This window comes from Dermacentor andersoni, chromosome 3 (genome assembly GCF_023375885.2).
Source record: "Dermacentor andersoni chromosome 3, qqDerAnde1_hic_scaffold, whole genome shotgun sequence".
Lineage (NCBI taxonomy): Eukaryota > Metazoa > Arthropoda > Arachnida > Ixodida > Ixodidae > Dermacentor > Dermacentor andersoni.
This window is the reverse complement of record NC_092816.1, coordinates 126,532,259-126,560,185: the sequence shown is the minus strand read 5'-3', so window position 1 is coordinate 126,560,185 and position 27,927 is coordinate 126,532,259. Positions and strand designations below refer to the sequence as shown.

Sequence of the window (27,927 nt, the reverse complement as noted above, 5' to 3'; positions counted from 1 at the left end):
TTGAAGCCAATAGTATTGATTCCCTTGATTATGTGACGGAAGCGGCCGCTTTCAGACATAACGGAGTTTACACGTCGGCAAAGGACGAGGACATCTTCAATGTAAAACGTGTATGAGCCCCCCCCCCCCAAAAAAAAAAAAAAAAAAATTTAACACCATTGACGAGCTTCTTTTGGCGAACTAAGGGCGAATAGCAAGAACATCAAAAAAAAGCGCGAAACTTCTGCGTGAAAGTGGTTCAGTCAAAGAAGTCGGGCTCATGGTTCAAGAATCAAGCTTTAGCTACGCCAGAGAAGTAGAAAGGGACGTTGTGCAGTTCATGACAATTTTCTCACATATTGTAGTCAATGACTCGATCGTAGTTATCGAGGCAGTCTTCGACGTCTTCAACGAGTAAGCCAGCTAATACTTGGGGTCATGCTGACGGTTGTGGATTGTCCAAACGGAAGAAGAGAGCGCAGAGACGGCGGCGTCAGTTGTACAGGGTGGCTCTTGACTAGACATTGCAGCACACGGTGGAGCGTAGCTCCAGGGAGACCTGGTGAGAGGACTTGGGGAACAAAAATTAAATTATGGGGTTTTACGTGCCAAAACCACTTTCTGATTATGTGGTACGCCGTAAGGGAGGACTCCGGAAATTTCGACCACCTGGGGTTCTTTAACGCGCACCTAACTCTAAGTACACGGGTGTTTTCGCATTTCGCCCCCATCGAAATGCGGTCGCCGTGGCCGGGATTCGATCCTGTGACCTCGGGCTCAGCAGCCCAACACCATAGCCATTGAGCGACCACGGCGGGCATGGGGAACAAGGAACAACCTCCACGACTTCTGAGGAACTTCGTTATTCTCGAAGATTCCGCGCGCTACCGCGACAAAGAAGTCGCGGCTCTGATTATACGTAAAGATACGATGACGACCTGAGTCGATGAAATCCCAATATGGTGCTCACTGTATATATATATATCTTAGCATTATTACTTATTACTTAGCATGTCTAGGCGGAGCTGTACGTCTTCGTGTTTTGTAAACGGTTTGCGATACACTAGCACGACCGTCCGTTCAAAACTTCCTAGGAGCAGTGGCGCGCATGGCCACAGTGTCAGAAAACGCCGCCATTTCACAGCAGAAACTGAGAGGAAAGAGCTCCGCGGCACTCTCCAACGAACTGCACGTCGCAGAATACTACTACGATGTGCACCGAAGACACCTGGCGAAAACCGCAGATGCAAGGACGATAATATTTCTACGGTTGACGCAGCGAGGACAAAGCGGGCGGCATAGAATAGAAAATTTGTCGCCAAACTGTGACCGCCAGCGGCATTCAGACTAAAAACGAATCAAGCTACGGAACAAGGCGTGCTTTTTCTTTAATTGATACCCCGACGTGCTTTTTTGGCGATTGAAATCAGGCTGAGAACTGCGTGAGAGGAAGTTGCCTTGCGAAGAATCACTGCCTGATTAAAACACGTTGGCGGGCTAATTGGCTAGAACCCATGATAGAGTGTATAAGCGCGACTGAGAGAGGACGTAGAAAGAAACAGATACACAGAGACAGCGCTTCCCTTTCAACCATAGGTTTTATTTTCGCACGCATCGATAAATAGATACCGTACTAGTGGAAACAAACGTGACAGCCAAAAAGAACATTCAGTGGTGAATTTCGACGGACCGCACACGTGTGCAAGGCATGGCGAAAACATATACTGCAATGGTTACGAAGATAAACCGAGGAATCGTATCTCCTTTTCAGAGAGCTACACTAAAGGCTTGCTCACGCACCTTTCCTCTAATTTTGCAATTTCGTAGGTGTCCACAATCTCCCTTGTTATCCTGCTATATGAGCCCTATACAGAATCGAAGTACTTTCAAACATGGATTTGCAGGAATAATCTCGGCAATGAATTCCCAAATGACCCTAGATTACCCTAGTTACGCTATATCGATGTTCTTTTACTCGCCCATTGATGCATTTGCCGGTTTGACCAACACACGTTCTTCCGCACGAAACTGGAAAAGCATAGAGAACGTTGTGAGTGCAGGTTGCATATCACTTGCGATGTTGAATATAACATGCGTGCCCTTTCTTGTTCTCCGTATTAACCTGTTTCCATAGCTTCTGTAGACGCTATTCTTCTGAGATGATGTAAAATGCAAGGAATGTACGGTACCACAGCAACTTTCTTTGCTGTAGCATTGGCGCTGCTTCCATTCGATGTGTTTTTCCACTTACTGCTTAAGCCCTCCGTGACAGAGGTGAGCATACGCATCGGGTAACCAGAATCTGCCAGGCGCTTAGCCTGATCTCGGAAACCGGTTTCCACTTTGTGGTCACATGACTTTATCAGAGAATTATTGAAACACGATGTTACTACTGCGCGTTGTACAAGTTTTTAACGAGCGGAATGAAATGGTAGGACTGGCTTATTGCCTCTCGCTTGATAACTCCTGCAGGCCTTTTGTGGGGAAAAGAACAATCCCAAGCCTAAAAACCTTATGAAATTGCCAATGTTTCAAAGACAAAGTGGAAAGCACTTCAGTGAACTAGGTTGCGGTTTCTGTATCTCTTTCTTTCTACGTCCTCGTTCATTCGCGCTTATACACTCTATGATGGACTGCCTGATGTTGGTAATGAGGACCGACTTGGTAACCAGTCCCGCCTCTGGGTAGTGCTAAACCCTGAGCATGTAATGAAGACTTCTAAGCATGCAGTTTCACTTACACTGGAAGTGATATTCGATGTACTAAGCGCGATTGCGTTTCACGATCTGCGTGTATTCTACAAAAGATATTACCTGTAATGCTGAAATGGTGGGCTTATGAACACATTGCAGACCGGAGACCTTGTGGCGTGGATGACTTCCCTGAACCTGGACCTGAAAAACATGACAAAGTTGAGATCTGTCGACGCAGTGGACATGATCATTCGCTCCAGCCTAGACTTCGGAATAGAAGTCATCTTTTCCATCACCTTCCATGCCACATGGTTTCTCAATAACAGGAGAGCGATGCAGGTATGCGCAATTTGCCACTCTCTTGTCATTTCGCTTTACGTGAAAAAGCTATTCGACGGTCTCTAGTATAATGAAGTAATATAAAGTCGGTGGCTTGCCGTTAAAATCTGTCTCACGTTTTCCTTGTTCGTTAAGCTTGTTGTTTAAGAAAACAGTCATGCATGCATATCTAGGTTTAATTATGTGCTTGCTCAATTTGCATCATTCACAGCTGGTATGCGCTACAGCGATGCCTGCGCTTAAAGGCAAGTCATGCGACGCTTGGAAGTTTGGGGCGTTTAAATACGGCAATAATTCTGCTCTCAACAATGCGGCAATAATACTGAGCACACGTGTGTGATTCGAAAGCATGGAACTCGTTATTTTTAAATGCAGCACAGGCTCTATATAACCTGAAACTATTCCATTTTTATTTTATTGCATTCTCCTGACGTCAAGTGTACGAATCGCCGACGCTTTCAATGGGCGGTGACCCTCAGAGAGGTTTAAACAGCCTAATGAAACGCTTTTTTTTTATAAGCGGTCACCTCTGCTTGCTTTGAAAGCAAACAGTCCGTTCTCCTTGACAGTTCTTCTGAACTCAGTGGCTTACAAGAGGCGAGGATCGTGCAAAAGGAGAGAGTGTTTCTATGGATCCTAATCGGCATAGTGAAAGTAGACAACCGGATAATGAAAGCGGTGCCGGCATCTACGGTTGTTCAGCTTCCCTTTGCTTAGGTCGTGGTGTCTGGTTAAAAATGGCGGCGACATGCGACAGACGTTCAAAAAATCTGCTAAGACGTTTCCTCAGCGAGGAAGATCTGGCAGAGCGCTGTTGTAAACGTGTCGAAAGGGCTAGGCAACGTTATACTTTCACACCTAAATTCTTATTATACGCAGAGAATCACATTCTCCCTTGCAGCACCGAGTAGCCAGTGCCAGAGCGGTTGGCGGGTAGCCATCTTTTATTCAAATCGGGGCTGGGCAATCCCCACTCCTTTCACAAAATATTACGTTTTCTTCGGCCTAATAATGAACGCTCACTGCATCTTTACTGCATCTTTACTGCAGGTGAGTTTTCGTGGTTATTGTTACATGCTGTCAGAGACAGGTTGAATGGGCACAGGCGCGAAATACTTTTGCTAATAGTGGAGGTTTAATGGTGAAACGGCTTCAGGATTACAAAAACTTCGAAAGAAGAGCCTCGCACTTGAAGAAAAAAACCTTTGTAGCACTTAGCTACATTTAGGTGAACGACTCATTTCCCCTTAATAATTATCTCTATCCACCTTGCGGGTTTCCGCACAACTATTACTTCAAACTCTTGCATTTGCCTCGAGTTGTTGACAAATTTGACTTCACCCTGCCATCTGCTAGCCTCCTGGTTAGCTTAGATGGTAGAGCGGTTGCTCCGGAAAGGCGGTGGTCCTGGGTTCGAGTCCCGGACCAGGACGAATTTCTCTTTAACTTGGAGGCTTTTCTTTCGAGATATCCATATGGGTTTCCTTTGCAGCACTTAGGTACGTTTGGGTGGACATTTCATTTCCTCTTGATAAATACATTTAAGGGCTACCGAGAAATTGTTAGTCTTCTTTATCTTTGTTTTCAGCTGTAGTACGCCTTGCTCAAATGTTTTTGCAAATATTCAGTAATCGAATCATGTTGTAAAAGCTATAACCTCGATACCAGAACCACGTTGTACATATCTACCCCTAATTATCTCGCGACGTAAAATGACCTTAGAGTCCGCACTTTCCCTATAGCCAGCATCTCCGTAATTAAGCGTAATAGATTACCACCTGGCTAATAATGACGCGTTTTGCACATGCACACACAAATCACTCCTCAGGTCATTGGTCGAACTTATCTACAAAATTTCACGGCATACCTTACGCCAACTAGCCTAAAGCTCCTACCTGGAAAGGCTTGGTAGGTAGTGCTTGCCATGCGCGGTGTGCTTGTTCGTTTTCATTTCTTTTACTGATCAAGCAAAGTTTGGATGCTCGTGAGATAGAGTATTTAAATATGAAAGCAGAAGTATATGAGGCTTTTTTCTCTTTTGCAAACGCTTTATACTACCAATTGTTAGGCTAGAGAGCAATGCATTGTTGACTCACACGGCAAACGTGCAACGACACCTTTTTTTTTTAAATGACAGAGAGGAATAAGGGGAACCGAGAAGATTGATTTTGCTAGTTCATCATATGACGCCCACAGACTACAAAGGCAAAAAACCAAAAACAGGAATTTTGCCATAGTTATCTGGAATAGAAAGACAATAAAAAAAAAAAGACATGTGTAACCACAGTGTGAAATCCTTGAAGAGATTCTCGTTCAATCATTTCTACGCAGCTAGAGTGCAGCCCCGAAGAAACTCAGTGGATGGCGTCGCAGCGCAATAAGGCACGAGAAGAGAAATCTGGCGACTACGTCAAGCTACTCCGCTTATACGGGATGACGAGCACCCGCGACGAACAACTCGCTACCAAGATTATGAAATACGAGGAAGAACGTGAGCGACTCATTTTCCTAATTCTTTTCACTCCAAAATAACAGCAAGAATGATTATTGCCGTTGAAAGCATTGCGTCAGCGGCGATTCTTCACACATGGATATACTGCACGCCAGAGCTCTTTCCTTCGCTAAGTGCGAAGGAAAATTGCGAAAATTGCTATCACCATGAAAGCAATTGCGCGCTGCTGCCTTTCCTGGTCCTTTTGTGCGTCTATGACAAATAGCATCATTCACACGCCACCACGAGGGTAAAAGCTGCCGATTGGTCTAGACGCGAGGAACTTCAGTCGCGATCCGTCGTCCAGCACGCCGGCCCCCGCCTCGCTTAGCTGTCGTGCAGACTCTGCTTATTTCAACTCGTGTAGCGCGTTGCGCACTGTACGTGTGGTGGCAACAGCGTGTAGCCGGACGGCGCGATGTGTTGATAACGTAGCACCGACGTGGCTTCCGGCGCTGAAGTTCCGCGCATGCGTCTTCTAGAGCCGTACGGAGGAGCAGGAGTTAGTGTCTGTGGGGTACAGCGGCATCAAAACCGAGAGAAAGACCGCTCGCTCGCGCTTGGCTCTTCAATGCGCGCATAGGAAATTATGCCCGAAATTTTCTCATCAGTGCACATAATTTATTTGCGCCACTTCAATGTATTTGATTGAATTGGGATACCATTGAATTTCAACGTAAGGTGCTCAGTTCATAATGTGTCGAAACTCAGCGTCGATTCCGTGTTTGCAAAATATATGCTCAGCATCCTACTTTCTACGTCTCTTTCATGCCGTCAAGGAGGAAATTAAAGAACTAAAATGAAGTGTCAGCATGAGTTCTAAAGCTGCGTCCTGTTCCATGCATCTAATTGAGTTTTTGGAAACCAAAAGACATTTTTTTAATTCTTTTCAAAACCTTATGCTGTTCTCGCAGCAACCTGTGTAATCAAATTCCCATACTGAAGAAAAATTTCGGTATCCTTTAGGTAATATTTTATTCCCAGTCTCTTCGAATAAGAAACAACTCTGATTATAGCAATTTCATTGGCGAGTGTTTTCGCGAATGCGTTTTTCTTGGGATATGAATAGCAAACTCGTTGCAAGTTGGGCTTCCTTAGTACTTCGAAAGAAACTACAGAATTTTCCTTTGATTCTGCCTAAATGACGCGACACTGCGGGGTCTATGTATTTAAGCGTGGCTTTCTGCTGATTAACATTTCATTTCCTTGCTGCTGCAGTGCATGGAATTATCAAAAACACAACTCCGCCAGAAGCCCCCGTCGTGTCAGGAACAATCCGTGGCATGGGACAGACGACGAAACCATACGTGACACCAGGTCCGTAGTCCATTCGTACTGGTTTTCCCCGCTGTCTTTTAAGCATGCACGGAGTTATGCAGCATGATCGAGAAACATCGTCGAATGAGTTCGCCAAAGCTAGCATACATGGTAATTTTGCTAGGGCACAGTGAAACTTGAATTTCATAGATCGCTCAACTTACGCGAGAGGGTTCTTGCCAAGCAGTCAGTCATCCGAGCAGTCCCATCACGCGAGAAAAAAAATTCATGCCAAGCGAGTTGTCAGATGGGGCCTCCCACCCAGTGTCACCTGTACGTCGATTGCCGCCGCTTAACCACGCTCAAATGTGGTCCTTGAACCTTTGTCTACCACTCGATTCAAAATGCTCTGCACAGTTAGTTCGAAGAAAGTTGGGTCTACGGAACAACGCAAGTGTCTAGGACAAGATGCATCGTCGGCCAACGTTTAACCGTTTGTGCAAGATTTCGAGTCTTAATCAGAGTATTTCCTGCGTATATTGGCAATGCGATATGCTTTTGTTTACATACAGTGGGTCCGCTTCACCCATAACTAGGTAGAATGCAAACACCAAGTGTCACGCCTTTGATGAATCCCCCAATACGTAGTCACAACACACTCGCACGATTTCGCTAATGGCGACATTGTCGGCTTCACGCACATTTGGCTAGCAAACTAAGGTTCAGCGTTCCTAGGGCGTCAGATTCTGATTTTATTAGGGCAATAGAGGTATACATGTTTGAATTGGTGCTATATTACAGAACTATATACTTGACAAAGTCACGGACTCTACAGGGAGCTACTGTCTCGACATTTGCGCGTTCGTGAATTTCATGCGCTGAAAACTTCATTCGCACTGCATTTACCGCGAACGCATTCATGCAAACGCAGCTTTTTAGCACTCCACACTGCCCTCACAAGTGAGCTGTCTTGATGCCTCCTTGTGTTTCCAACAATACCGCGGGCAAGTCTTGTTTTTCCTAAGCCTTAATCATCGGTAGAAAGCTGGCCTGCAAAAAAACCTTTCGCTAGTTTCACAAGTGAACTATTTCGGAATCGGTTGATATTTAGCTTGTGCCATTAGTAAGCGGTAGATTCGCAGCCAGGGATTACGTAAGCATTTACCAACAACCAGTACTCATTTCTTTACCTCACTGTATAAGTGTTATGCAGTCATAAGTAGGCACGATAAAGCCGAGTATAATTTCATCTTCAGACACTCTATGGTCCCTTCTAACAGTACATATCCCGATGAAGATAGTATTCGTATTTTTACATTGTTAACTCGTTCCTAATGATGCACTGCTTTTTCTCACTATGTAGGCTTGCTTTGTGTGGCACATTTCTCTTTTATTTTCCACACCCCTCCCAGTTAGCGTAGGATAAAACACTTAAGTGCTTGTTAGAGTAGCTGTTACCATCTTGCGAGATGAAAGATTAGGAACCCCTCATCTCTGAACTAGCGAAGGCTACGCTGCTTCCGAACTGCAAGCAGTGCACTTGCGTTTCTCAAACAGCACACAAGCACCTTTTCTACAATCCACTGTACACTGTACACACCATTCTTTATTCACAGGCCCGTGATATCTCGTACTTGGTTCTATGCCTCAAACGAACCTTAGTATGCTAGTACATACATTTGAAAATAAAAGGTGGCCTATGCTATTACGCCTAAGCTGGAACATAGCACTACCAAGCGAACAAACTTATACCTTAGAAACACCCGCAAAAAAGCATGGCGCTATGTAGGTTCCGTACAAATTTTTCGCAACGCCGCAATAACCATAGTAGTAGACTGTCATCTTAAGGTTCTATAATACTGGTTCATTGGGTGTATCACGGGATAACGATGATGGCCGATAAAAGTTGCACTCGAGTGCAATATGACCAAATGTCTACGCGATAACAGTACACGCATCAACCATTACGAGTGATTTCACCAGCATTGAAGACTCAAACTCTTTCATGGGAGTCCTTACGAAACGTTTCTGTAGTTCTCGAATTGAAGGTTAGTTTTGCTGAGCATTTTTCTTCCTGTACGTTTCATGTATCTGAACCGTACTCTGGGCATATAGTTACATTCCCAAAGATGCCTCCACATCGAACAGAAGTCGCAAAATGAAACTGAAATTGCCGCCTCTTTCCAGTTTTCGCGACTTTTATTGCCTGCTTTGCAAGACGCAGGCTTCCAGCACTGTCGGCAAGAGTTGCAAAGCCATGTTCACAAATAACGTGATCTGCGCACTAGATTGAAGCAAATGTTTTCGTAGCTTTCGTTACTTACATCGTCCACCAGACGTGTAACCTTCATACACACCAAATAGTTAACGTCTCTGTATTTTCTTAATTACCAGGCATGTGGTCTACCATGTTTTCCAAGTACACCAATAACACCTACAACGGCAACAACACGATTGTGTACCAGCAGTACATCCTGGACGTTCTCGTAAAACTCATCAAGCTTAGTGCTGTGGGTACCGAGGGACTTCGGCACCTGATCGCCTGGAGTATGTTCCGGCAGCTGGTGCGCTATACGGAGCCAAAGTTCTTGCTGGACAAAACGAGCGGGAGCGAAGCCTGCTACAGTAACGTCCTCCAGGCAATGAAGCTGGCGGTCGTGAGCCCTTTCCTACAGTCGAGTGCGTCTGTGTGCCTGCTTAATAATTACACGATTCTCATTAGAGTAACATTAAACTTATACAACTAGAACATTAGGTGCTTGAAAGAACGGAAAAGTGCCTCAATGTATTTTCTTTCAAAATGGGGAGGTCTATATGATTACACTTCTGCGATCAATAACTTCATTTTCACTTTTCAGAAAGAAAAGTCGGAGAACACCTTGTATCGGCAATGCCGTCCCAAGCTTCCCACTCTAAATTGTGATTTACGCTGTATGCGAATGATTCACGCATCATTAAATCGAATTTGGAAATGCTCTGTCGCGTCCGCGAATATATCAGTCTGCCAAATGGCAGCAATAGCTAATTAGCAGATTTTTCGTCGACCTGTTTTCGATCACTCGGTTTAGAATAGCTACATTTGGGGAACCGGACAAGGGTTAGGTTGTGAATGTGTGGTTTCATTCTTCCATTCGGAAGAACGATTTGCGCCCCCGCCGACTCCCAGATGTTTGGGAGGTAGCAGGCGGGTTTTTGTCATCTAGGGGAACTTTTATCGCTGCGCGAAGCACGGAGAATTGGTCCAAGTCGGGAAAGACCCCGGCATGTTGGGTACAAATGGACGAGTAACCGCGAGATGTAACACAGCAATGGTCGCGGGTGCTCGACAAGTTGGGCTGCTGGAAAACGAACTCGAAAAGCTATGCTTGCAATGAACATGTAATTATGCCGAATCTGTCAATTCAAGAACTTCATCTTAAGCAATTATAAAGTTTTGTCTTTCAAGATTCACTCAAGTTTTCTAATCTTCTGTATTTGTGAAAATTCTATGTAGGCAGACAGGCATGAGTAGTCTCTATGTGACGTGAATAATTGTGCCTATAACTACATTCTGGTTTCGGCAGTAGTTAGTTGAGTAAGGAAAGCTAATCACTAGAGTCTGGGTTTATTTTACTCTTCCAGGAGAAATAGTTCGAGCAGCAATATGCGAATTTGGGACGTAGCTAGTTCACGAAACGATAATGAGAGCACCAAGACATGGGCGGCTGTTTCATGATCCACATGGCACACCTGTCACGAGAGTCATGTCATGACCGATCATTTGAATTCGTCATACACTCTTGTTATACTGTGACAACTTTGTTACATACCAAGACGTAGGAAGCTGTTTCATAACCTACACGGCACGCATTTCATGAAATTCATGTCATGACCTATCAAGATATTAGCACCTGTCATGATATTCATGTCATGACTGATCATTTCAGTTGGTCATACACTCTTGTTATACTCTGACAACTTTGTGACATACCAAGACGTAGGCAGCTGTTTCATAAACTAGACGACGCGCATTTCATAAAGCTCTTGTCATGACCTATCATTTGCATTTGTCATACACTCGTGATACTGTGCCAATTTTAGTACACACTAAGTTAACAAAACGACCATGAGAGCAGCAAAATGTTGGCGGCTAGATGTATACTCTCAAAGAGGCAAGAAATGATTTGCATTTAAAACTTCAATTCCGTGTAATGATTGTCACATTCATGCATCATAATGTTGATATATTCTCTTGCACGCGCAAATAAAGCGTGGTTCACAGTGCAGCTCTAAGTGCAGCGCTTTTTCTCTCCATTCTAGGAAAATCCCCTCATTCATTGTCTAGGGTGTTAGTCAAGAAAGTGTCGCTACGTCGCCACCGTTGTAATCTTCCTAACGTCGTAGTTCCTGTCATAGTTTCCTCTTTGTCGTGCCGTTATGTGAATATTGCAATAAGCTCCTAGGGTTCCAAAGGTGTTTGGCTATGGGCCTCACTTTTAACCTGCAGTTCCGGCTCAGCTCTGAGTGGGTGGTACACGTAGCATTCCAATTCACTAACACATCGCCAAAAGTAAGTTTCATTTACGACGCGATACCGCGCCCAAGATAATTAATGTCCCCCTGCCTGGCCATATAGGGAAGTAGCTTGAGAAGTGGATAAGTCAGTATGTATTAGCCAGGAATCATGATGAACTCTCCACACTGAGAGCGTGCTCCCACCCAGGCTTTCTAACTGTAGTTTTTGTTTGCACGCGTTACGTCACGCAAACAAATAGTTGACGTCACGTGAGGTGTTTATATTGCATGATCTGCTCGTCCCATTCTTGCCATGCATATGTGAGCACCGGTTCTAGGCTTCATTTTTCGTTTTGTGTGTTTTATTTTTTGTACGAGTCAAGTCTGTAGAAAGTCAAAAACCACATTTATTCAGTTACGAAGAGTTACTTCCTTGTGCGTGAGAAGTTGTTCGAAATGTTGCGGTGCTTACTCCGGCGTGAAGAAAAATGAAACATGCACATGCGCAGTGCCATGACAGAGTGTAAACAAAAGCAGCTTGACACTAAAATTGCGCTCCTAATAAATAATCCCACTATGATGGAGCCATGATGATATTTTTAATAAGTGCTTGAATAATTTTCTGCTTACCGTATGCGAGACTATACTTCTATATGCTTCTTTGAACACTGTGAAACATTTAGTCGCGCTTGCAGATCGAATAAAATTCAAGCTGTCGAGCTTTAGGTATTTCAGTTCAGTGATTTTTCTAAAGGAGCCCCTAGAGCCACATTTTGATATGCTAGAACTCTGAATAACAGCACATGCATTTTACCAGGCTTGTTATTTGCTCCTACTACTTGAGATAACATCGTTCATGAATGCGACGCTTATCAAACTTGGGCCATGATAGTAAGGAGTGTATTCCCGTTTCGTCGTCGACAAACCGAAGAAAGCAGGCGCAACGTTAGGACACCTGATCACTAAGGTATGCCATTCCCGCAACGATACGTCGGATTCTAAGGCCACGATGATGCTGCGATTATATTTCGAAGAGAAGCGAATCAAATCCTTAGAATGAACCCTTTATGGGTTGCGGTAAGCAGGGTGGTACCTGGGAACCGAAGGGCTCGATGTTTGTTAGTAATAACCAGGTAAAGCTCACAGGCATGCAAAGAAAAACAGAGGATAAATTATTGATTTGGAGTAGGATAGCATTGTGCACCGATATTTTCTTCCCGCTGACAGGGGTCAAGCCGGAAATGGTGAGCGAGGCTGAGAGAATGATGAAGAACATCATGGCAGCCTTTCGAGCGGCCTTGGTGTCATCTACCTGGCTCGATGGCAAAGCGCGAGCCATTACCATTAGGAAGCTGGACAAGATGAAGTACTACGTGGGGAGCCCGGGCCGCCGGCTGGAGCCTGACTTCGTGGAGGAGCTTTACGGTGACGGCTTTTTGCATATTTAAGGACTAATGTGCGTACTGTAGAGCATTGTTCCACTCGAGAAAGTAGATAACTGCGCCTTTCCCAGACAAATGTAATCACCGTGGTTCAAGATCGGCCATGGTAGTCCTTGAGAAGCATAGCGTCAGTCGAGAGATGGCGCCATGCTCTATTCAATGGGGAAAATCGTCGGAACAAGATTATGCCTGTGTGTGCCACAGCAAAAAATATTGAGATCACTCAGCACATACTAATGGACTGTGAAATATTTCACCCAGTAAGACCCATAGGTAATGTACGCATTCCTGAAACGCTTGTATTTAAATTGGACGGAACCATCCACTTGTCAGCAGACGAGATAAGCAAGAGACGTTTAGAGTATTGGTGCAAAAATGCAGCGAAGAGTTTCATACGACCGGATTCATTACCGGCATATGTAGCTGTACAAGGCAGATGAAATTTTCAGGAAGAGAGAAAAGACCAAGGATATATATACAAAAATTCTCAAATGGAAAGCATGTAGACTTCCTCATTAGGTCAAGCAGGCTAGGTGACTATTTCTCACAGCCTTGTTGCAAAGTGGATGCCTGTAAATCACCATCATCAACACGGAGTACAGGAAGAACTTCGAGTAGTGTTGAGCCGTGTTCATTATGTTGAGCCGTGTTGATTATTTGAAACCGACTTTACGAGCACTGCTGTGCAGCGCTGTGAACGCACCGGCCTGCTTTCACTCCGCGTTCTTTCCGCGTTTTGTGTCCCAATTTAGAAGCATGCAATGCGGCAAATGTAGTTAGCTGGAAAGCGTTCAATTTGACGTTTTAAAATGCGATGCATTCTGCCAATCGCGCTTGTGCATTTGTGCAACTGATTATAAATTTGCGGAACTAACATTTAATGATCAGCTAATGAGTGATAACATACATACTCGCCAAATGTGTAATGTGACTACTAACAAAACGCAGTAGCTGCCATCATCGTATCTCGTAGGCACTTTTTTTTTCAGCTTGATTTGAGTTAGGTGTTTGCCACGGTAAATGCTAGTGAAGCAATTTCGCTGCCGCTGCAGGGTTGGTAGGTGCCTAATTTTCTAATTGGCAGCCTGCAAGTGACACGCAAACAGACTAAGAGTGCACTAGCATGTTGGTGGCAACGGAATGAAGTAATAGCACGCGACCTTCGACAATCTTTCAGGGCGCCGCGAGAAGACATCTCCCGATCTCGGAAGTCATGGAAAGGATGCAGGCTGTCTTAGCCTTGCGTCATTTCCGAAGCGCAATATTGGCGGTGCTTCCTTTCTAGCCTTGAAACAAAAAAAAAAAAAAAACATGTAGTAAGGTGGGCCTTTCGGTACGCCTACACTCGGGTTTCAACCGCAATATTTTTGCAACGAAGCTGTTCAGCATGTACACCATGCGCATTTAGGCTCTCTGCACAGTCCGAAAATTTTCTGCAGTTGACCTTTCAAAGGAATGAAAAACTCTGATGTTCAGAAACTTTCATAAGAAATCATAGCAGTGTTTGTCTTAGTGTTTGAAATTAGACGCTAACAAAAATCCAAAGTAAACATATACACGCTCGTCTCATACTAGGAAGAACCCGTTGCAGCAGCATTGGTACCTTTCAGCACCAATGAGAACATAGAACAGGAAACGTACGCGCGAGGGAAACGCGATGACAACATTGAATCAGAAATAGCGGCAAATAAAATAGCATTTGATTCATATGTAAACTTAAAGCAAGGGACATTTCAACACTACCGATATGGTAGGCTTATTAAAAACGATAAGATATCGCAATAATTTTATTTTATTACTGATAAACATCAGAAATGCAACGTGTAATATATCACGAACGCCTAGAATCACCATCCACTATGCTACAGTGTGCAGTGGAATAAAATAAAAGGAAATAATCGATGCCTTAGCTGAGGAAGCACCACATCACCGCCCATAAATCAACCTACTCATAACAAATTTCATCAAATAATATTCATTGAAATAAGGCATCAACGTACGTGACCCGCACGCTATACGCACAATAGAAGTTTTAATACATATCAATAGATAAGAAGCACCAAAGGTATTCTAAAATATTTTTCGTCGTCCTACCATGCAAACCGACAATAACCGGCCATTGTGAAGGCAGCAATGGTAATCTAGGGGAAATAATATTGCGCATGTTGCGCATAATAATATTGCGCATATGGAAAATGTTCAATGAAAACTGTAATCATTATCTAACACAATGAATCTTCAGAGACTTGCAAATGAAAAACACAAATATTTAAAGATATAATATATGCAAAGTCGCAAATTATTTTAAAAGAAGGGAAGAAAATAAGACAGCCTAAAGAAATCGGGTGCAAAAAAAAAAAAAAATTCCAATTACTCTTCTCCATGTTCTACAACAAAAACCAGAATACGCAGCAACTAAGTCAACCGTAGCAACCCTTACCTTTATCCACCCTCATTTTTGATGTCTTTCCTCCACGCCGATCAGCTTAACGGCTAACCAACTCGTTCACCACCGCAACACGCAACAAAATATGAGCTAACACCTTGATAAAACTCTTATCACACTCCAAAATTACTACACTAGTCTTTCAATGAGCTGTGAATTGAACAATAATAGGTGCGGACTTTGCAGAAGAGCTTCAAAGGGGAAACCTAATATTAAGAACTTATTACGAACAGGCGGAGCAGTTCCAAACAACTAAGAGTGAATGCACATAGAAAAAAACTATATCCGTAAAAATGCTCAACGGTTCACTCTTTCTTTTGCTGTAGATGGCGTGATTTCGCATCCCAACCTAACCTCTCTGTCTTCCCAGTTCTTGATTTTCATGACTACAATTTTTACTCACGTTCCGTTCTTCAAACGTTTGTTCGTACCTAAGCACACACTTATGGAATCTTTACATGTTTTTTTTTTCTTAATTTGTGTCCTTCCTCTTTCAATTAAGCATCTGTGTCACTGGATGATGTTTTCTTCCTCCTCCCTCCACCTAGCGTAGCTCACAAGCCCATGCCACTGACCTGTATACAATCCGTCGGAGACTGCGTATGCTAGCTTCCGATGTAAGATTGCGGGGTAATTTGATTTAAGTGGCGTATTTTTTTTATTTGTATTACGTGCTACAGCTTCCTTCCCAGACGTGCTCTTGGATGGATTCTTCACCTCGTGGAGGACGGCGCTCTCATTTTCACGTCACCAAATGTGGGCTGACCAATCGACCTGGCTGTACGACGAGGCAGACGTGAACGCGCAATACACAGTGCATTTGAACGCCATTATCGTCCCGACAGCGATATTGCAGCGACCCTTCTTTTACTACGGTTTTCCGGCCGCCCTCAACTACGGTGGCATTGGCACGGTAAGCACTGGACAGCACGTACATGAACCACATGCTTGTACAACGATTTCTTGAGGCAATCGGAAATGCTGGGAACCCGTTTTCGCCCGTAATTCAATACCAGTGTTAGGCGAAATGAGAACAAGGTGAAAGCAGGAGCCAACGTTTCGGCAAGTGGACTTGTCATTTGCAAGGCGACATATCCACTTGTCCGAAGACAAGACCGCTTGCTGAAACGATGACTCCTGTTTTTTTTTTTCACCTTGTTCTCGTTTTGCTCGTCCTCTTGAATTTGCATCTCGCGCATATTCGCCGTGCTTCCCCAGTAATACCAGTGTTCATGTATCCATGCGCGTTAGTGACTATGCGCTTTCGAATGAATTTCTATTGCTACACTAGCACCGGGAAGTGCAGAAATGTTGCAAACACTACTTACTTTAACCTTTCGCAGCTGCGTATCGCCCCCACCCTCAATACCGACTCTCTCACCACGACCACCACACGGTAAAGGGGCTCCGCCTTCTTAGCCCGTCAGGTGTGAATGTAATTACCTAACAAACAAGCAAGCAAAGAAACGAGGTGGATGTTTCCATTGCGGAATAATGGTTCCGTGATTCAGTTTAGAAGTGATCGAATTGCTAAGGTATGCTGTTTTTCTCCATATGTAGCCACAATCATACAAAAACAATGAGAAAATGGAAAACATTGGGCAAATCAGTTGATTCTTTTTAACTGAAAGGTACAAATGATGACTAAAGGTTAACGGAAGAGTCCGAGAAACTACTTCCCGCAGGCGGGATTCAAGCCTGCGTCTTCGCATTACTAATTCATACTAATGTTCTTATAGTACTGCTACTGCGGTGCCGATTTCCCATCCACTTTCTTGGGAACTGGTGCCACTGTAATAAGTCTGGTTCTTGAAGTGTTAGTGCGCGCCACAGTCCAACACCACCTAGATAGCACAAGGCCTGTCCACTCCAATCGACGTCATGCTACCTGGCCCGAAATTTCCCTTGCCAAGGCAGGCGTGACGAAATCGGTGACGTCAAATTCGCCGCGGCTTTCTCGGGAGCATCCCCATCAGATTCTATGACAGTCGGGCCAGGTATCGGAGTGAGCAGGCCTTGTGCTATCTAGGTGGTATTGCACAGTCACGGTCAATGCATCGAATCTACGAAATATTGTCCGCCGCAGCGGTCACGTAGCACGTCAACTTGGGAGAAGCGCACAGGCCAAAAAATCTGCGTATAATAACTTAAGGCATCAAAGCTACCTTTTGCTTCTGTTGGCGTCATACGATTGTGAAGGACAAAAATTTGCGCTTCAGTTGCCCTCTCGCCATCATTTGTGCTGTAAAAATGTATGTTTAGTGCATTCATAGCGAATGCACATGGCTCAACCAGTGAAACCGAAAGCGGTGAAATCCTTTGCAATGACGGCGCTTACTTATTTCCTTTTTTCTGGAATGCATCGCGTTCCTTTTTCCTCTATGTAGTTCACGACGTTCTATCTCTCTCTCTCTCTTTCTTTTTTGCTCGCAGATAATGGGCCACGAAATAATGCACGCTTACGACATAGTGGGTTCGAATTACGACGACAGAAGCCATTTCGAACCCTGGAGAACGAAGAAGTTTGGAGAGGAGTACGCGAAGCGAACCTTATGCCTACGAAAATCACACAAGAAAGTCGTGAGTAGATGCGTCTTCACGTTTTGAAGTAGGAAGAATTTTCCTGAAGTCAGATCAAAAGGTCTTCTAAAAAAATTCACGCTCAAGTGAGAGCCGCTTGTCTTATCCGCAAGCAGCCTTAACCTTCCAATGGGGAGTTCTGCGACGACGATCGACGTTTTACGTTAAACTACCGCGCTTACTAAAGTTTTGAAGAAGTCTGCGCAAAGGGCGCAGCATGTGATCGACTAAAGCAAAAGCGTATTGCATTGCACGTCATGCCTAGTGCTGAATTTCTCATCCTTATTCCATTACGCTTTAAAAGGGGCAACCACACAAGCCAACTGAGTACAAAGCCAAGTAAAACGGTTGTGAAATCGATTTTCTTCGTTCATCGAAGTTTAAGAGTAATAATGAAAAGTTAAATTACCTTGGAAGAAAGGACAGCTTGGCGCCGGCGACAGCAGAATACACAGCTTAAGCATGGCGCTGCGCGGTGTTTCACCTCTTTCTCAGTCTCAGCAATCTCAGTTTTCGAAACGGACGCGCTGGATGCAGTGTGTGTGTGTGTGTGTGTGAAGTGATTTTAGGAAAGGAAACGGAAGAGATGAGTGCAGCGCCGTAACTGTCTCTCACAGGAGGACACCTCAACAGCACTGCACGGGGAAGGGGGAATGGGAAGAAAAAGATGAAGGAGAGAAAGACAGGTCGAACGTGGCAAGGGGGAAAAAAAATGTGAGTGCGGGGCTCAGAGCCGCGCTCTCAAGTGCGTCGCATTACAGTAGTCTAGCAGTGCCGAAAGAGCGTGCTTCACGATGGACGAGTGGGCTGCAGGGAATAGCAGCGCGGTCGTCGTATCGTAAGTCAGTCCCAGTCGCCGATAGACTGTACACAAGTCCGTGCGCTCCACATCGAAGGCAGGGCAGCGAAGTAGCAAGTGGTCGAACGTCTCCAAATCGGCGCAGTTGCTGCACGCGGGGTCGCCGATTCCCTGCAGCCTGTGCGTTCTAGCAGCCGTCCTGTAGCAGCCGACGCGCAGGCGAAGCAGGAAAGAGCGGTCCGCCCGGGAGAAGCCCACGCGGGGGAGGAGTCGAAGTGACGCACCCGCGGCGACGCGCTGGTCCGGATGCTGCGCACGGAGCGTTCGCAGAATGGTTGCTGGATGCAGTGAAGCGAGCAGCTGTATCCCGAAGCTCCAGCTTTGAGACAAGCACGCGTGATCGCGGCTGCCAGCAATCTTTACGCCAGCGTTGTGAAAGCGAGCGATCGCTATCGTCGATTGAGAACTCTTCGTGTTTGCCGGTGCGCGCCTGACATCATGCTCGTGTAATCGTAAAATACTTGCTTATCATCCTCGGTACATAATTATATGCGCGTATGTATGCAACGTGTTCTTTAACTTTTTTTTAGCCCCGTAATACCCAAACATATTTTCGCGTCAACGAAAATTGCGACAAATTGTCGGTATTTATTTCCCTCCGTGGGGAGTACACTCGCGGAAACAGAGCAAATAAGTTTTTTTGTTATTACATTACTGCAATAATCAAATGATTACTGATTGGTTTGCTAAACTATGCAATGCCGAAACAATGCTCCAGCGTATCAATAACGCAACTATGGGCATTGCAATAAGTATTTCCCGTCTGAATCGGTAATTCGAGGTATGAAACTCAGCGTAACATGCATTATACTTTGGGAATCACTCGTTCAAAGTTAGAGATGTTTATAAAAAGGCTGAGAGCGTAGCGGAAGTGGCGTTTTGGTATAGGCGTTCCCATGCGAAGGCGCCAGACTTCGTCGCCACAGCGTGAGTTTCAGAAGACTAATTGCGAAAAATTCATCGAAATACATTTTTGATGAGAACCTTCGTGGCAGTTACTTAAAGGAAAATTTGGAGGCTGTCAAATTTTAGTCCGCCTCAAAATTTTTTCTTTTGAAAATTGCACCTAATCGGAAATATTCACAATCGAATCTCTACACTCCATCCCGGCAATATTGAAACCGAGCGCGTCTCGGTTGCTACGCCAGAAGGAAACGCCGCTTCTGTCTGTGACGAAGTCTGTGACGAAATTTGAATGATGGCATGTGACCACAAATAATGATGAAGCACGTCCCGACACTTGGTTCCAAAATTGTCTCTATTGAGCGTAGAAAGCGGAGCGCCAATATTAACCCGATAGCGTTAAGGGTTTCGTGCCGCAACAAAGCCGATGTCGGTGTCGGACGTCGCTTGGCGAAAAATCATACCGAACCACAACCACGCAGGCCCTCTTCGTGGCGCGAATGCGCAATTGAACAAATTGAGTTCCTCAAAGTACGTAGAAAAATTGGAAAGTAGGATCTAAACACAACCTACAGACATGATAGCGTCGCAGTTTAATTTGAATATACCAGGAAACGAAATTCGGTTGCGCGGAAGCGCAAACACAAACCCCCTTTCTGAGCATCGTGGCCCGCTAGGTTTCTTGGAACAACAACATCGTGCCCGGCTCCGCGCATCCGCAAGGAAGCTGCGGTTGCCGGGAGGCGTGACAAGCAGTCGGGCATCAGTGGCTCAGTGCTCAGTGGCTATGGTGTTGGGCTGCTGAGCACGAGGTCGCGGGATCAAATCCCGGCCACGGCGGCCGCATTTCGATGGGGGCGAAATCTGAAAACACCCGTGTGCTTAGATTTAGGTGCACGTTAAAGAACCCCAGGTGGTCGAAATTTCCGGAGTCCTCCACTACGGCGTGCCTCATAATCAGAAAGTGGTTTTGGCACGTAAAACCCCAAATATTATTATTATTATTATCATTGAAGTCTGTCGCGTTCCACTGTTAAAAGCGAAGCACAAGCGTCCTCCGTTTATTTCCCAGCCCGGTCCGCTTTTCAAACATAAGGGTGCAGTAAAATATGATTGCCGCCAAGTTCGTCTTTCAAAGAAGCGCTCTCAAGATTCTGATACAAAGTTAATTAACAGATTTTCATTCATTCGTCTTCTCAAACTAATCTTTTTGGATAAAAGCATGCTCACCTCTCCAGTAACTCATCTGCCTAAACGCCACATTCCCTACGGAAATAGGTTTGTTTTTAAAATATCTGCATTCTAACGAAAAAAGTACCCCTTATAATCGAACATTTTAGGTCCTTGGGTCGCTCCATGCGAAACGTTCTACGCCACAAAAATGATCAACGTCCATTATCTTGAAAACATTTGGGCTGGTTGGCACTTATTACTAAGGTTCCACCAAAGTATTGTTCCCGAAAAAGATGTGTTTGTGACGTGAGCGCACTTTGACGTTTCTGGTGAAGAAGCAGAAGTTGATAGGAGTTAAATTTTCTTCAGTGTGAAACTAGGTTAAATCAAAAATCTGATTTTTAATATTATACCGACTTAGTTATTTTATGCGATGTTAGCGGTGAACACGTTTATGAATTTTCTGTGTTTATTGGCTCAGTAAAACAACAAATGAACAAAGAATGCGTTCACAAAATTTTTTTGCATAAACGTCGGTAGCCTTCCAGCCATAATATTTTTCCGCTGCTTCTTAGCCGTTGCTATTATTCATGATAAAATAATTTTCGACTTTTAAGTGAAGTACTTTGCCATGAAATTACTTCCGAATTTCGCAAATATCCACTTTTTCACGATGTTTCAGACCTAAGTTAAGCATTAAGGCCCTTTCGGTCAAAATATGTGAAATAGCTCGTTAAACGGCTCTACCCTTTCAATCGACAAATAACATTGAATGTCAGTCAATTTTGTTTGAGGGGAGAAAAAAGAAATCACGGCCCAAGCACTCCGTGCAGATGGTTAGCCAGTGAAGCTGAGGCGTGCGACTCCGGTGTTTGTCATTGGTTTAATCCCGAATGTTCATTGAAGTATTTTTGAATTATTCTTACGTCTGTATGTTTCATAATGAGATTACACACACGTTCGGCTGTGACGGAGAGAACGACGTCGGTGACGGTATGCCCACAGTCCTCCGTTGTCGCTTACGTTCGATGTCTCCAGTTTGTTCGGCGGCCTGATTAGCAGCGTCCGCCCGCCATTGGCGCTTGGGACTCCTCAAAATTACATTGCTTCAAAATAGAATAAGGCCGTAAGACAATGAATGGCTCGTACTCCCTTAAGCAATGGCTCATAACTCCATAAACGCGGCCTCCCTGTGACGATGACAGAAGTGAAGTTCTGCGTTGGAATGATAAGCGTCATCGGAGCCAGCTGTGAAAGAGGACGACGACGACAAGGAACGCGGGAGCAGTGGCACGAGCGCGTTCGTGAGGTTGCGCCGAAGGTAGCCAACGACCTAGCTGTGCGAGAAGATGCCGATACTCGATCAATCGCTGACGATGAGAATATTCTGTACACAGGGGCGGACAGACGCGTTTTCGTTTTGCCTAGCCATATAAAGCTTCGCTTTAAGTAATGTTGCAGTCCACATCCAATCTCTCCGTCAAGCGTTCCGCAACTGTGCCTTCAGTGCTAGGCAGGTGCGCGCGACAGTAGCATTTTTGGCGTGCTTTTGAACTGCTTGGGCGCAAGTAAGGGCGCATGCTTCTCTATGCGTAGTAAATGGAAGTACGCGTTTAGACCGTTTCATTGTTGATGGCCCCGTAAACTACGTTTTACGATAATACATTTGTGTGGTGAAAGTAAAGCACGACTGCTTCGAGGTTATCGTCAGGACCGGATAGTTTTCTGACAAGAGATATTGCGCGTGGAGCCGATTCATTTTTTTTGTAAGTGCACCACAGGAGCAGATTATGAGTTATGCAAAAACCTGAACCAACGACACTCTTCGCCAACCGTTCCATAGGAAACAAATGGTAAGAAATTTCGCGCTTGCAAGCTATAGTCGGCTGTGGGTGTCCACGCGACAGATCTAGCGGGATTTTTGTTCTGGTGCCAAGCAGCGCCGAAGAAATGACCTTTCAAGTACTCTGCTTCTGCGTAAGACAGAACGAGGCTATGTTTGCTACTATCTGCCATTCCATAAAGACCGCATATGTGCCTTGTTAGCGTACCTGACCGGCCTGAGCCCCCAAAATAAGAAGTGCTGAGCTGTCGAACATACACCGTTTATTATGTATTTATAGGGATGTCAAGGGAGACGGCACGCGTTCGCTTGACGAATAGCTGTAGTGCTAAGGCGTACCAGAAAAAATAGCCGGCGGCGCTTGCGTGTTGTGCTGAACTTGCGCCAAAGCGCTAAATAGCACGTGGAACAACAGAAGGAAGCACTATTTAGCTATTGTTCTATCTTGCCCTATGCCTCAAGTTATGCCGTACCAACTAGCCCACCAGCCTGTTCTCGTTTACTGCAGTGGTGACACAGTACGGGAGTGCCTGCAGGTGAGTTTGGTTGTGGACTGGCAAAGTTAAGCGCTCACTATGCGCATTCATCTGTGCACGCGCAATGACCCCCCTCTGTTTCTGCTTCCTTTACCATCTTTCTGTCACATTTGAAAAGCCCTAGAGCGGCAAAGTGAATCCGGGGACTCCCATGGCCCACGAGTTAGCTCGGGATGCTAAACGTCACAATTTCATTTGTGTAGACTCAATCACAAAGGAAGTTGCGCTCGGGAACTCACCCATTAACGCTTCCCGCCACGTCACTCGCAGATGAGGAGGTTGCCTCGTCTGGAGATGGTTGACGACACGCTGGACTCGGAGAACTTGGCCGACTTCGTGGGCACCGTGAGCACGTACGCGGCCTACGCTTCGTTGCCCCGTCAGGAGCGCGACATGGTGCTTTCCGGTCTCAACATGACGGCCGAGCGCCTCTTCTTCATCAATAGCTGCGTCAAGTGGTGCGATGACGAGTCCTTAACGGGAGGGCGGTATTCGCCGAGTCGTTCCCGCTGCCTCGTACCCCTGGTGAACATGCCCCAATTCGCGGCCGCGTTCGACTGCGCTCCAGGGACGCCCATGAACCCGCAAGAGAAGTGCAGTTTTTGGTAGTGGAAGCGGTATCGATGTTTATTGTGAATATATTTGGTTATCTTAAATTTTTCAATTGCGCCGACACGAGCGGTAGTAATATTGTTGGCTACACGGTGATCGCTTCCTTATCTCTGACGAACGTTTCAACAAGCATAGTTTTATTTTCGGGAATTCCGACAACAAAGAGCATTGCCGCATATTCGCGTGATCGCTCAAGACTAGATGGTCGGTCACGTGTAGGTAAAACTGAAGCGTGAAAATGCAGTAAAGATGTTCTTAGCCCGCTTATGACGTCTCAGTACATGCACCAAGCAGCTATTAACCTGCCAACTATGTAACTCCCCACGAGTTGGTTAACGATGCCTTCAAAGCACTAGCAAACCCAGACTATGCGTCTGATATGTATTTTTTCGAAGTATTAAAACACCTCTATTGAAGATCCAGTTTTCTGTAATTTTTGTTGCCACATTCTCCATGCTTCGAGAGACGCTAAATTGTAAAGTACAATAAGCGTGCTTGCAGTTCCTAAGAAATCGCACGATATCTCAATTCTTGCAAAGCTGATTTCTTTCAAACAACAATATTTACAGCCTTCCCCGTACGATTTTTTTATAACTAATGAAAAAGTGCTTGTGCATTTAGGGTATGAATTTCTTTTTCAAAATCAAGCTCACAAATTACAAACGGCCTACAAATAACCGTCACCAGCGACCCACATGAAGGTGCACCACGCCCTAGATTAGCTGGAGTCATGTGGAAAGTCGTGAGAGTTGGAAGTACTAATTCAGTTTTTTAAAGAATTCCCGCCCGTGGCACACGCATTACAGCTAGCAAAACAGCTTCCGTTCGGCGAATGATCTTTTTCAACAGCATTACCACAGTAGAAGACCCTGTATGCAAAAACTTTGGGCTAGCGTTGCCTGCGCTTTTGTTTCCTATACGGTTATACTTGCGAGACGCCCTTTAAGCATATTAGAAACCTTTGTGGGCTTCTCATAGCCATGTGTACTAAAAAATATTGACAGTCTACTTTACTATAGTCGCTTTTGGAGAAAACTCAAATACCTAAACATCGTTGCGCAACAGTTTTAGAGCCTCGAGCCTAAAATCTTTCACCAATAATTTATTTCGAATCCAACAGAAGAGGTCCACACCCTGCGACCACAAGGTTTATGCGCACAGTGCTCATTAGCTTCTGTAAGCTGGGGAGAAGCAACATATTCAGCTTCTGTGCTTAGTTTTGAGTTTTGGGGCGGCCTTTTATTTCGACACGTGAACACGAGTGTGAATTGGACTAGGTTACGCGTGGAACCATCCTGATATGATTCTATCTCCCTAATTTTTAAGGAAATAGCACCAACACAGCATAAAAACAAGGCAGAGTAAATGAAAAGGGAGCAAACAGATCAATGATGTAAGCACAAAAAAAAGGGGGGCAAGGAAGTTGTGATTGTGATGTGGTTAAAAAGGGCTTGCAGAAGGAGCATTTGGTTCACTTCATTGTAAATCAAAGCTTGCGTAAAGCGAGAAGGGAGGCATTGCCGATTTTGGGGGTGAATGCGTCCCTCAGCTGCCATGACGCACTTTGCAGAGAAGGTGGTACTTTTATTCGGCATCAAAGCGTGTTCAACGACAAGACACGACGGGCTTGACCTTCTAAAAACACTTCCCAGTACGATGAAAGTGCCGCACAGAATTTCGGGTGCCAACGCACTGATGTTGTCTTTCCACATAGAAATTTGCACATAGAAAAGTTTCACGCGAAATTTCCATATAGACATTTGTTAAATTATGGGGTTTCACGTGCCAAAACCACATTGTCATTATGAGGCACGCCGTAGTGAGGGACACCGGAAACTTTTTGACCACCTGGGGTTTTCCAACGTGCCCCTAATGCACGGCAATTGGATGGGGGCGTCTTTGCATTTCGCCCCCATCGAAATGGGGCCGCCGCGACCGGAATTTGATTCCGCGAGGTCGTGCTTAGCAGCGCAACACCATAGCCACTAAGCCACCGCACCGGGTAAACGAGAAATTTCTAGAGCGTCCTAACAAGCACGTAATTAAGCACTTTCTATCTTCGTACCTCATACCTAATCCCTTTATCGCCATTCTAAAGTAAGCCAGCGTAGTACCAAAAAAAAAAAAAATATCGCATGTCCACTTGCGCACCCTGGTGGCAGTGCTCTGAAACGTACCACGTACAAACGAACATCCATTTTATCTTCGTCTGCGACCTGGTTTTCTTTGTGGTACCATGAACTAATGCGGAGAAAGCACGTAAATCCCGCGGCCAAAGCCTGCGTCACTGCCCTGTCACTTTAAGGCGTCAGCGCACCAAGTTGAATTCCCTGTTCGTTGATGAAAGGCCCCAATTGCGTCGCGCATGAGAGCATGTCACGAGCTTTTAAATGCGAAGAATTTCTTGGCAAACATTTGCCACTTTGGCAGTATCGTTCTAGCCGCCTACGTCTTGGTGCTCGCATGGTCGTTTCATTAAATTGGTATCTACGTAAATTGGCGTAGTATGACAAGGGCGTATGAATAACATAAATGATAGGCCATGACATGAATATCATCAAATGTGCCATGCAGGTCATGAAACAGCCGCCTACATCTTGGCACTCTCATGGTAGTTCCGTTAACTTGGTACGTATAACAATTGTGATAGTATGACAAGAGTGCATGAGGAACATAAATGATAGATCATGACATGAATGTCATAACATGCATGTCATGTAGGCTTTCAAACAGCCGCCTACGTCTTCGTATGTACCAAAATGGCCATAGTATGACAAGAGTGTATGACGAACATAAATGATAGGTCATGACATGAATGCCATGACATGCGTGTTATGTACGTCTTCAAACAACTCTATACGTCTGGGTATGTAGCAAAACTGATATAGTAGGACAAGAGTGTATGAAGAACATAAATGATAAGTTGTGACATGAATGTCGTAACATGAGTGTCATGTAGTTCATGAAACAGCCACCTACGTCTTTGGGTTCTTATGGTCGTTGCGTTAACTTGGTATGGGGGAAAATTAGAACAGTATGCACAAGGCTGCGTGATGAACATAAATCAGAGGTCGTAAAACAGTCATGACGCACATGAAATGCGTGTCATGTAGGTCATAAAGGAGCCGCCTACGTTTTAGTGCTCTAATGGTGGTTTCGTTACCCCGGCAGGATTCCCGCATATGAGATGACAAGAACTTCATTTGAGTCATGAGGGACTGAGATCTTGGGGAGCCAAAGCCGAAGATCAAGTCGGTGGCTCCGCTCACGATGGGACCAGGAGATGAAGACCCGCCGCAATGTCGTGGGCCCTCTGGACAGCCTGGAGTTGAATGGGGATATCGCTACTCTTGAGGGATTCCTGCCACTGTTCTTTCGTGATGTGTGGAAAGGCGTTAAGGGCTGGGCACAGCCTTAGCATTTGTTCAAAAGCGCATGAGTCATGACCACATTCGGGGCACGACTGTGAGTGGTCAGGATCTATCCTGTTAACGCACCGACGGGTGGCATACGAAGTCTGAGTGCGCTAGCCTGAGGTTTGTTCAATTTGGGGTGAGGGGGTGGAAGTGTCCTCCAGCCCAGTCGATAATGGGAAACAATTTCGTGGAAAGTACATAATGGATCTTTGTTGATCTGGACCTCGTTCCAAGCCTGGTTACCCGAGACAGTGCGGTACGTGAAATCGCGCGCACTCCGGCGGGCCTGCTCCTTTGGATTACATCCAAGCGGGTTAACTGAGTTACTGAGCAAGGCAATATCATCAGCGAAGCGCAAGTTACTAAGGTATTCTCCATTTACTCTTATCCCAAATTCTTCACAATCCAGGTCTCTGAATAACTCCAGTAAACATTGGAGAGATCGTATCTCCCTGCCTGACGCCTTTCTTTATTGGGATTTTGTTGCTTTTTTTATGGAGGACTACGGTGGCTGTGGAGCCGCTATAGATATCTTTCAGTATTTTTACATACGGCTCGTCTACACCCTGATTCCGCAATGCCTCCATCACTGCTGAGGTTTCGGCTGAATCAAACGCTTTCTCGTAATCAATGAAAGCTGTATGTAATGGTTGGTTATATTCCGCACATTTCTCTATCACCTGTTTGATAGTGTGAATAGATCTATTGTTGAATAGCCTTTACGGAATCCTGCCTGGTCCTTTGGTTGACGGAAGTCTAAGGTGTTCCTGATTGTATTTGGAATTACCTTAGTAAATACTTTGTAGGCAACGGACAGTAAGCTGATCGGTCTAAAATTTTTCCAGTCTTTGGCGTCCCCTTTCT

At 45.1% G+C, this 27,927-nt stretch overlaps 2 protein-coding genes across 2 annotated transcripts; both read left to right on the top strand.

The window, feature by feature from the left end:
• Nucleotides 1-5,217: 5,217 nt before the first annotated feature.
• On the top strand, nt 5,218-12,701 carry LOC129386194 (uncharacterized). Its single transcript, XM_055073736.2, has 4 exons — nt 5,218-5,502; nt 6,721-6,819; nt 9,154-9,438; nt 12,481-12,701. The coding sequence occupies exons 1-4, from the start codon at nt 5,373-5,375 to the stop codon at nt 12,699-12,701; spliced, it is 735 nt and encodes a 244-aa protein (XP_054929711.2). The 5' UTR covers nt 5,218-5,372.
• Nucleotides 12,702-17,562: 4,861 nt separating this feature from the next.
• LOC140216401 (neprilysin-1-like) lies at nt 17,563-24,043 on the top strand. The gene is made up of 2 exons (XM_072286755.1): nt 17,563-17,721; nt 23,306-24,043. The coding sequence occupies exons 1-2, from the start codon at nt 17,578-17,580 to the stop codon at nt 23,642-23,644; spliced, it is 483 nt and encodes a 160-aa protein (XP_072142856.1). The 5' UTR covers nt 17,563-17,577; the 3' UTR covers nt 23,645-24,043.
• The last annotated feature ends 3,884 nt before the right edge of the window (nt 24,044-27,927 follow it).

Excerpts from the sequence above, each read along its gene's own strand:
- LOC129386194 (XM_055073736.2), top strand. The coding sequence starts at position 5,373 with ATGGCGTCGCAGCGCAATAAGGCACGAGAAGAGAAATCTGGCGACTAC. Across the intron at positions 6,820-9,153 it reads GAAACCATACGTGACACCAG|GCATGTGGTCTACCATGTTT; the intron begins GTCCGTAGTCCA and ends CTTAATTACCAG. Across the intron at positions 9,439-12,480 it reads GAGCCCTTTCCTACAGTCGA|GGGTCAAGCCGGAAATGGTG; the intron begins GTGCGTCTGTGT and ends TCCCGCTGACAG.
- LOC140216401 (XM_072286755.1), top strand. The coding sequence starts at position 17,578 with ATGGGCCACGAAATAATGCACGCTTACGACATAGTGGGTTCGAATTAC. Across the intron at positions 17,722-23,305 it reads GAAAATCACACAAGAAAGTC|ATGAGGAGGTTGCCTCGTCT; the intron begins GTGAGTAGATGC and ends CGTCACTCGCAG.